The 11,567-nt window shown below is 34.8% G+C and overlaps 1 protein-coding gene across 6 annotated transcripts in view; it reads left to right on the forward strand.

The window, feature by feature from the left end:
- LOC132095455 (striated muscle preferentially expressed protein kinase-like) overlaps positions 1-11,567 on the forward strand; it is a 58,827-nt gene that overhangs the window by 44,504 nt on the left and 2,756 nt on the right. For 2 of the 6 annotated variants that reach the window (XR_009422448.1, XR_009422450.1), the window contains 3 exons: positions 6,678-6,745; positions 8,994-9,023; positions 9,287-9,373. Coding sequence is in view for 1 of the 6 variants with exons in the window: in XM_059500458.1 (XP_059356441.1) it covers positions 9,287-9,373 (87 nt within the window). In the remaining 5 variants the exon portion in view is untranslated. Of the gene's footprint in view, positions 1-6,677; positions 8,196-8,988; positions 9,024-9,286; positions 9,374-11,567 lie in introns of those variants that run through there. The other 4 variants (XR_009422451.1, XM_059500458.1, XR_009422449.1 and 1 more) reach the window with 3 other exon arrangements.

Below are 11,567 nucleotides of genomic sequence, written 5' to 3' on the forward strand. Positions count from 1 at the left end.
GTAACACACCGTATTTTTACAGTATGATAATGGCAACCACAGCTGCCAGTAGTTAACTGTTTTTTTACAGTATTATTTTTTACAATGACACCCCAATAATTTCAATTCTAAATGCTATTATAACCCTGCACATTATTTTTGTCATGGATTACAAAAAAAGAATAAAGCCAAGTTAGGATTTTTTTTATTATTCTGATACAACACCAGATAAATTCTGCTCAATTATTGTAAACTAAAACAGGCAAATAAAAAAAATACTAGTCAAGTAATATTCAGTGCATACAAATAAGCACCCATCAAAATGCAAAAATGGCTTAAGAAAAAGCAAACAAATACAAAATATAAAGAATTGACTTACCTCTATATAAAATACAAATCTAGTGTCAAATGAGGCTTTAGCAAACATTAGCCCAAAAACAGTTGCACTAAAACAAAGTAATTATTTAAAATAAATAATAATAAAAAAACTCTTAAATCAGGCTTTAAAAAACACCAGCCCTTTTTAATATCTAAACAACTCTGTATAAACAAAATATAATACCAGACGACCATGTTTCTGAAAACAAACTGCATGAGTGTGGAGTGTCAGCTACATTTTAAATGAAGTGCCACTCAAAGTCCATAAGTCTTTTTAAAAGATTTGATACTTTGGTACTGACTGTTATGGTCTTCTTCTGCACGGTTTTCCCAGATTTTTTGGACATCACCTTTCCCCTTGCAGCCCTGGTCCCCTTTTCTGGATTAATTCCAACAAAACGTCTGAAAAATAAGAGAGGATAATATCTTCAGTCAACAATGATTAAAAAGGAATAGTTCACCCCAAACAATTTATCCCATAATTTACTCACCCTCAAACCCTAAGTGTATATGGCTTTCTTCTTCCAGCCATAATGCATAACATCCTTCCCAGCTTTGTAAAGTTTTTGAAACTCCAATAAACGCATCAATAAAGCATAAAAGTAATCGATATGTATCCAGTGGGGTTAGTAAATGTCTAATAAGGAAAGCCATGCCTTTTTTTAAGAAAGATATCTGTATTTTATAAATAAAATATAATCACTGGCATCTGGCATGACCGTATGAGTGTTCATGATTGAGTTGAGTTCTGGCGGAAGGGTGACCTCTGACCTGACGTAGGACGTATGGCGAAGACGTAGCGAAAGCTTAGGTTTGAATTGACGAATGCGTCACATCTACATCCATTATCGGTGCCCAAAAAGCAGAAACTTAAATACCGGCGCGATAGCGAGAGATTTTACGGTAGTTCACGTTGACTAAAACACAGAAGAAAAAGCGTTTTGGAAAAAAACATTTTTGGCAATCACAGACATTCGCATTCGGACGGGATTAGATTTATTTGAGGACCGCCGAGTTTGACGAAAAACAGTAGGTCATTTGCTCTGGAATCGTGTGAGGTCGTGTGAGAAAAAGACAGACATGGCAGATTCGGACAGGATTAAAATCTCAAAGTACATCTGTGAAACATAAATTTCTCTAACGTCCCCCTGTGAAACTAGTCTCGTCCGAATAGGGCTTAAGACGTTTTGAAAGAAAAGGACTTTGATATAAGATTTCATATGTCGGGTCAGAGGTCATTCTTCTGCCGGAACTCGACTCTATCTGGAACTCGCGTACGGCTGTTTCTGGAAGCCAGTGATTATAGTTGATAAAAGTTATAAACATGTATATTTTTCTTCATCGCTTCACTTCATTAACCACCTGGATTCGTATGGATTTTATGATGGATAGATGCGGTTTTTGGAGCTTCAAAAACTCGGGATCTATTCAATGCCATTGCAAAGCTGGGAAGCCAGTATATTATTTTCTCTTTATAACTCCGACTGTGTTCGGCTCAAAGAAGAAAGTAATGTACATCTAGGATGGCTTGAGGATTCCATTGTCACCATACTAATACTAACATATTAATTAGAAATAAATAAAATAAGTCCAAACTTGTTACCTTATGCTTATGCTGCTTCCTCTTGGTACTGCAAATTAAAAATGTAATACGAAGAGAACAATGCAGCAAGTCCAGAGAGAAAAGTTGGCTGAACACCCTCGCAGATTATTCGGCCTTCGAGGCTGATCATCCATCGTTTCATCCATTGGCCTGGATTATCACCTGGACCATAAAGGAATGGATAAATTAATGTTTATTCTATGATCTCTGGAGAGTTTGGTGTAGAAAAGGTAGTTAGAAATTAGTACATTATTTTATAACCTGAAAAAATGCACACAATGTCATGTCTTACAAGATAACAAAACCTACAATATCTCTATATAAATAAAAAAAGGAAAAGGAAAGGTTGTTTTAGTCTGTTTTTATCTTAAAGGAGAACTCCGGTGCAAGATGAACCTCAGGTGTAGTAACACATTGGTACCAAGTCGAATGTTCTCTGGGTTTTCATTAAAATCGAATGTAAAGAGTTTTATCTCTAAAAACTGATTAGCTTATAACGCTATATATGAGGGCATATCCTAAGTAAAAAGAAATAGCTAGTTAATACCACTAAAAAGGCTCAAAATAGCCCCACACTAACACGGTAGCATAATAATAACATAAAAGTTCTCAATACTTCGGTTTGTATGTAGGGACCCTCATTATGCTACCGTGTTAGTGTAGGGGCTATTTTGAGCCTTGTTAGTGGTATTAACTAGCGATTTCTTTTTACTTAGGATATGCCCCCATATACTGCGTTATAAGCTAAACTGTTGTAGAAGAGAAAAAACTCTTTACATTCGATTTTAATGAAAACAAATCCCAGAGAACGGTCGACTCGGTACCAATGTGTTATTACACCCGAGGTTCATCTTGCACCGGAGTTCTCCTTTAATGCTAAGCCAGCCTCCGAGAGGGAAAAAAGTTTTCAATACAATAAAGTTTAGTGATTTTGTTGTAAAGACTCAAACTTGTCTTTGATTAATAAAAATGTCCTCTAATTCAAACCAGCACAGTGTAATAAAACATGATTCAAAGACAGTAAACTCTAGAATTAAGCACTTAAATGTGAATCCTTCATAATAGTAAAACTTGTGTGAGCCTTGTTTTAGTCAAATAAATTGCAGACATGTCTAATATGATATACTTACCAAGCAGGATCAAACGAGGACTCACAGGCAGGTTCCCCGTCTTTTCGAGGTCAGCAGGAGTGGCAGACATCTATTGTCAAAGATAACAATTTAAGACAACTGACTAATCTTAATGTGATACTTGCTGATGACGTTGATAATATTCTACAGAGGTAAAAGGCTATTTGTATAAAATGGCTGAAACAGATGCAGTGCAAGACGCTGTTATGCTGCTATTAGTAGCTGCAATAAAGCCAGCAGCGGTTTGAAAAGGCACCTTTACAGTAGCTAATTAGACAAGAATTTTAAATGTTGTTCATACCTCACTTACCATTTACTGACAAAAAAAGCCCGTTTCATATACACTCGTAATTCAAAACTCAAACTTCATAAGTCACTTGCATGCTTGACAGTAGCCTACACACGCGTTATGAGTGTGCGTGCAAATCTTACCCGTTCACTAACCGGATTCACTGGATATTGCTATTTTATAAGTAGTCTAAGTTAGGCTGCTTGATAACAGGGCGATTAAAATAAGCGCGGAGTGGCAGAGAATTTGTCTATGTTTTTAGATGTCTCTCATGGACTGAATGCGCACGTTAACATTACGATACAAGAAAAAAAAAAATACTGAATTCTCTAGTTAATAACTACCGAAGCCATCGGTTTTCGTTAAAATGTCTGAAAGAGATGCAGTCCAAGACGCTGTTATGCTACTATTATTTCTGCGATCAAGCCAGCAGTGGTTTGTTGACCTAGTAATTACAAGAATTTAAAATGTTCCTCACTACCATTTACTGACAAAAATAAATAAACTCAAACTTCATTATTCGCGTGCATGCTTGACTAACTTAGCCTACACACACGTTATGAGTGTGCCTGCAAATCTTACCCGTTCACTAACCGAATGCACTGGATCTTTATATTGTTATTTTATAAGTAGGCTAGGCTACTTAACAGGGCGATTAAATTAAGCGTGGAGCGGCAAATTAAGTTATACCGGCAGATAAATTATTGTCTATGTCTCTATCTCATGGACTGAAATGTGCACATAACATAACTTACCACAAAAGAAAAAAAGATTGATTTCGTTCATTCCCATTCATCTATTACTTGGATAAAGTTTGGTAAAATATGCAGGTTGGATGAAAATTAGGGATTCTTACCTGTGTGTGTGTGTGATAAAGATGGCTGTATGACGGCAGTCTGGGATCGGTCGACCTATTATTTGCCTATAACGTTAGTTAAAACACATAATTTAATTGAGGCATCTGATTTAATTCACAGAAGCTTCATTAGATGTTTAAGATGTTATATTTTAAAGTAATAGGTCATTTAAAGATAATAAAATAATAAATCGTTGCAAACCTACCTCAATCTGATATTCCAAAATGCCGCGCCTTGTGCTCATTGGATGAAAATAGGGTATAATACTGTTAAATAACAGTGTCAAATTGTTGTTGATCGACCACGCAACCCGAAGTGAACAAGTCTTCCCATAATGCATTGTAAAAAAGCAAAATGCTGTTATTACATGGAAACAGCAATTTGCTGTTAAATTTCCATGTAAATTTACAGGAATTTTTTACAGTGAATGTATCTTAGAAACCAGGATCATTAGGATCACAAATTTAGCTCAAAAAATATAATCATGCTAATTAGAAATATTATGTTTACCAACTATGTATATTATAAACTTGTTAGAGATATAGATATTCAGTTTCATTTTATCTTTGCTACCATATACCTATGGACAAAGAGGACTCGGATTAGACTATCATAAAAAATAATTAGTTGTGGAGCCCTGTGTCTTTTTTTTTGTAGCCGTTCTTGATGTTGTCATACAACGTAGACATTGAATGTCAAAAGACGAGAGCTTGTGTCCTTGTTTACTTCTGATTGACCCAGTAAGAAGAGCGTCGCTCAGCTCTTCGCAGCACAGATGGTTGGCTGAAGATCCTCCCTCGGTGGCCTGCTCTCAATCAAAGGAGCGAGTGTGCATTTGGCAGGTCATTTTGGATAAGTGTCAGTTTGGAAAATGTAATTGAAGCTTGAAGGGCCCTCTGGTACTAGCAGCTTTCAGATTTATCATGGGATGAGGAACCAAAGCTCAAACATAATATCATCCTCCCAAGTCTGCTCTTGGTTCATTTACCATTTAAAGATTGGGGAATCGATTGTTATGTGGATGCATTGATTTTGTTGTGATTAATGGTGTTTGAAAAAGCAAGCATCCCTATTATTATTGATCATATAGGGATAACAGTTTAGCATAAATGGTTTAATGGTGAATTGTTAGTTTTCAAAGTGTTTGGATGCACAATATTTGTCTAGTGGAAATTAAATGGGAGTGAATTTTTTTTTTTTTTTTCAATTTAGTTTTTGTTCAAATTATTACTTGTGTAAGGCATATACTACTGTTACATATAGTGGGAAATGTACACTTTCTTTAACACAGTTTCAGTTTCTTTATGTGTTGACTGATCATATTATGCATTTGTGGTGACTGTGTTGTTGGTTTTGACTAAATAAGGCAATAGAAGAAATCATATCTTTTGCATAATGCATGGCACTTGTGTGGTGAAGTGGAACTAGTCTTTTTGTCCATTAAGATGCCAAACATGGAGGCTAATGACAAATTTACCAGCATCACATGCACATGAATCCTCTTTTGCCTATGAATTATTCAGATGTTTTAATGCCCTGTAAATATTTTCTATGCAACAAGCAGAAAGAGCCACGCTTAAGCAAATTAATTTAAATGGCTGACTTGTAATTCCTCTAAAAGTTCATCCACTTTTATTTGCCTTTCCCCTTCACCAGCCCTGCAAACCTCCAGGCACAAGTCTCTGAAACGGATGGCCACCATCCTTAGCTAATGCTGTTAGGGAGCAGATTCACAGAAGAAGGGTTTGAAATTACTGGTGCCTCAGCCATTAGGATTTCATTTCTCCCTGTAACTAATGGATTGGGAGTGACTGACAGCCGCTGCTATATGCATCCTCGCTGTTGCTTCGGTTTACATTCATCCATTGTGAAAATTGCACACAGGTGGAAAGGAAGCTATACTGGGAAGCCGAGAATCGCATTTCCCACTGAACAAGATGAATTTGTTTAGAAATGGACAAAGGAATTACATGCCTTACAGTATGTTGCTTGAAAACCAGGAATAACATCTTGTAACAGAATAAGATCAACCATTCTGTAGTCCATTTAAGCTGTACTGGAAGCTTTCATACTTGTCATTTAGCAGATGCATTGTGACATGCGGGTACACCAACGCAGGGATTGGCAAAAGAAGCTAGCTCAATTTTTTTAGCCTCTCAGTCAACAAATGCCCTAATTTTTAAAATAAGATTTAAAATCTAGGTTAGCAGAGCAGAGATGGACATGTTTTTTTTTTTAGTTTTGAAGACAGACAAGTGGCACAAGCGGTAGCCATTGCTACATCTCTCTTCTCATTTCAAAGTGCTCTTGTTAATCTGCTTTGGGGAGATCTGCTGATCTACTGTTTGAAATGCTTGTCTTACTCATTTGAAGTCATAATCATACATTTTGTAGCATTCTCTGCAACTAATAACATACCTCTTCTCTCTTTCTCTTTCCAGAAAACCGGACATTCTAACCGAACTTTTGGGCGGTTCACTCATGGTGTGTTTGGCTTTATAGATAACAGGTTATTACAAGAGAGATTTTACGATAACTCTTCAGTCTGTCAGTCATCGAATGTCTAGTCTTTGTTTAAAATCGAGGATGCTTTGATTTTTCCCTTTACAATTTGAAAGCGAATGATGCTAATCTTTCAATATCCATCTGCTAGCAGTCATGGGAAAAATGGGAAATTGCAGAACTGAAGTCATGAGATTGAGTTTGAATCGAACTGGCGATTACAGAAAGTTAAACTGGAAATTGAATTGTAATGACACAAAGAGGACTTTACTGAATTTGAAGAATTTCATCCAGTGTTTAGTATTATTTATATCATTTCAGAATATTTATTAATATTTTAAATCAACTTTTATTTTTATATCTTCAGTTTTCAAGTGAATTCAGTTTAATTTCTATTTAGCTTTACTTATATTTAATTTTAGTAGTTTGTAGTACTTTTTTGGCATTTTTTAATTTGAGTTTTAATTCGGAATAATAACACTGATTTCAACATAGGTAATGCATTCTGGGAAATTAAGTAGTGTTACACCCTGGCCCACAAAAGTTCATTTATTAAATATATATTTTTTTTATGGATGGCATATCAAAAACATACAAGCTTTTCAATCTTTCCTCCCCCCAGTAACATAAAGTGAACTGAACACGACTTTGGAAACTTAAAATATGAATTGCATTTTTCCATTATGTTTGTTACCTCAATTCAAAATAACTTTTGCTAAGTTAAAGTTGTTTATGTTTGGTTTTCTGTATTTAGTTGGCTCCTTGATATCTCGTTCAGACTTCTTGATTCAGAATGAAATATGTAAACAGCCAACACAAGACAGAAAACTGTGCTTGTCTATAATTATATTCAGCTGTGCCATACGCAACTTGCCAACTTCCAAAATGTGTTTCGAATTTTGAAGTATCACACAAATGTGTGTCAAAACAAAGTCTAAGCCTCTGTAGCATCTGGAGATGCTCATTAAGATTTAGGATTTCCATCACCTTGATATTCCGAGGCAAGCCCAAAATGTCATCTAATATCCCTCTGAGTATGTTCATGTTATCAATCTCTGAATCAAGGCCCTCCATAACCTCATCAGAGACACCTAGAGGGCCTACATCAGAGGAAGTGTTCAGTTCAGACAAATATGATCTAAATTGTATGCCCTAAATTGTGTATAAAGTACCTCCGCTGCTGCACTGATCCCATTACCTCTGAGAAGCGTTTATTATAAATGACTGCTAATGGGGATATCATTCATATTCATGTCTGATAATTATAAAATAATTTAGCCTGTTATATTAATCTGCATACTCTGAAATATATCTCCTTAATACAGCATCTATGCAATGCATCCTCAGTTTTAAGTGCTGACTGTGCATCTTTTTTATGAATTGTTAGTGTTGTTGAATTGTGTTGCTATTGTGATTTTTTTTTTTTTTTTAATAAACCATTGTGGTTTTGATTATTATTTCCTTTATTATTGAAGATGTCAGTCAGTGTTGTGTCTGTGTGCTTGGGTTTGAGAAGTCATGCTAGACAGATTTTCTGGAATTGTCTGTCTGCTCGCTCCGATAAAGAGGAGCCAAACAATGAATCAGTTCACTTTATGTACAAAGGCACAATAATCTCAGCATCAATAATGCAAAAAGCTTAGCAGTGCTTAGCACTGAAGCAATTTATACGAACTATTGCACTTATATACTGACACTTTTGCACTGATATGATGAGATTTTAGATGTGGATCCCTATAAAAGCTCTTTAAATTGAAACTATGCCTAAATTAATTTGACAGGCAGAATTAATGTGGATTACTCTATTACATTTTCCATTGAAGATTTTCATTCACAGGAATTCATATTAGTTCCTTTTTATTATATACGAACCTCATGGATTAAAATGTTGTTTCTGATAATCATTAATAGTTAGAAATACACAGTAGATTATTTATGGTACCATCTGGGTAACTAAATTAGCTTCGATCTCATTTAAAAAGGATGATAATTTCATTCAAATTTACCAATATATTATACATGAATCATTGAATTATTGCCCAATGGAATTTCAAGAAATATTCGTCTAAACAAAGCAAAAGCAGATGGCAGTGATGTTGTGTACCAATGACTAGTCAACCAAGACCAGTAAACTGTGAAAATGTTTCCATTCAGCAGTTTTGTTGCTGTGTTATCTATTTTCTGGGATGGGATTCGTCTCTATAGTAACGGTGATGTCTTGTCTGCTTCTCTCCTCTGCCACTATGGAAGCGAAGTTTTCCGCTCCTGTCGGAAGCAAAGTTATGGTAATGTTTGTTTTCATCTATGGGCTCACTGCAGTGGTTCATCCTCTCTTTCCCCATCAAGCTCCCATTTCAAACACCATTTCTATTTATTCATTTTACCTATCACTATGTGGCAACCCAAATCCTGCTTTGTGATACACTTTTCCTCAAGAAAGTAAAAACTGTTTACTCAAAGTCATAGTATGGTTTTATTTTCTTAGTTTGATATCTGCTATCATTACAGGTGTTTTTTTTTTACTTAATGTCTTATTTCTTTGTGTTAGACTCTGAGACTACAGAAGACGAAGCCGCTGAGCCACAAATACCCCTGGAAGCTAAAGAAGGAGCCAGAGGTTTTCAGGATGAGGCAGGTAAATGACACTTAAAATGAACTACCATGTGTAAGGAATCCTGAAAAAAAAACAACAACACCACGCTTACCACAACACAGGACGGCTGTTTTTAACATTGATAATAATAAGAAATGTTTCTTATGCATCAAGTTAGCATAATAGAATGATGTTGTTACACTGAAGATTGGAGTAATTGCTGCTGAAAAATAAACTAAAATATATATATATATATATATATATATATATATATAATTTACTTTATTACTGTTTGTACAAAATCTTTTGATCAAATAAATGCAACCTTGGTGAGCATCTTCTTTCAAAAAGATTATAAATTACAAACCCTAAATGGATATGGTATGATATGAATGGTAGTTTATTTATAAACCCATCAGCCATTACAGGAATAGTTTCCCCCAATAGAATGAAAAGGCTGTCAAACAGAATCAGAAAAACCTTACTGGCCAAGTGTGCTCACACACACAAGGTTTGTTTCTGGTTTACAGGAACACTGAGCACTTAAGTATATTAAATACAAGATACATTGCAAGAATAAACATCTTGACTGAGTAAACAGAAACATTAACAGGTGTGTGCACTGCGCAGTGTGTTTTGCCTTTTTTTAATGCATAATGCCCAATATAATATATTAGTAAAAGTAATGGACCATACAGTTGTTGCTGTTAACAGTTATAGCTGGATATAGGAACCTATTATTCCTGAATGTTCTGGTGCCTAGTGGTCTGTACTGAAGTACAAAAGCATCATGTCCTGGGTGTGTGGGTTTTATTGTTTAGTTTTCTTGCTCTTTTCCTCTCTCTGGAAGTGTATAGGTTCTGGAAGGAGGGCTGGGTGCGGACATTAGTGGTCAACCGATATATCGCCAAGGCCAATATATTGGCTGATATTTTTCTCTATGTTTATTACTTCTTCAAAAACAGCATTAGAAAAAAAGTAAACATACCTTACAACTTATTTGCTATATTCTGAGTTTGCTGTAGCGTTATGGTGTTTTCTGATTTGTTCACTCTTCATTGATAATCTTCCCCTCCACTGAAGCTCTGAAATCTCATTTGCATTCAGATTTAAAAATGGCACACTGACCAAACAGAACATTTTTTCTCATCTGTGAACATGACCTTTTCAGTGAATAATGAGCTACATTTCAGTCTGATCCTCACACAAAGCTATCGCATTGCTTACATTTTTATAGTTCCTCTGTGTTGTTTTTTTGATTATTTTTGGTTATTTTAGAGTTTAACATGGCTGGTCACAATTAGCTGTCAATTTAATGAATTGCATACAGTACAGGGGTTTGGAAAGACATGGGGAATAAATAATGACAATCTTAATGTTTCATGTGAATAAAAAAAAAATGTATTTATGTAATTTTTTTTTTTATATTACTGAAAACCCACGTTCGTTGACATTAAAGTGACTTAATTCACACATTCTGTTTATTTTGGAAGCGTTTACACAACGGTTCCCTCAGATAAATCACACATTTTGCTAAATCTCTAAGCATGTCTTATCACAGATCTGATAAGACAGGTGCTCAGAGGAGTATAAATAAAGAGGTAACAACAAACAGAAACTCTCACATTAACACCAAGTCACTAATCAAATATAAATATTCATAGGTATTCAGATGTAAAGTGAACATGCATATACATATTAGATCCAATTTTTTCTTTATTTCATCAATTCATATTTCTTTATTTTTCTGTTTCTCTTAAGTCCGATTCTAATGTTTATTATATGAAAATAGTCATAATGCACCTTTGACCATTAGAATTAAATAGGCAGGCATTATAAAATGTTTTTGCATGTTTATTCATATAAATTAAATAATACTTAAATTATCTTGTTCAAATACACAGGTTATGTAAAGTACATTTTTGTGCATTTTATTGTCTTTCCAAATGTATGAAAATGTGCTTGAACCATGCTTTAAGTATGACAATCTATGAATAATAATGAGATCACGTTGCATGCATTTCATGTGATTTAAGGTGCTCCACACAAAAGTTCTTGGTTGGAGGCTGGATGTGAGCATGTGTGGTTTTTAAATTTTTGTGTCTAAAAAAATTCTTGATTATATTCATGAATATAGATTATCATTAAACAGAAGCAAAGACTATTCTCTTGATTCTATTTAGTCCCTGTGTGAAATCTAGGCAATTGAACTCCCGTTTGTCAATATGTATCAAGA

This window comes from Carassius carassius, chromosome 19 (genome assembly GCF_963082965.1).
Source record: "Carassius carassius chromosome 19, fCarCar2.1, whole genome shotgun sequence".
NCBI classification, from domain to species: domain Eukaryota; kingdom Metazoa; phylum Chordata; class Actinopteri; order Cypriniformes; family Cyprinidae; genus Carassius; species Carassius carassius.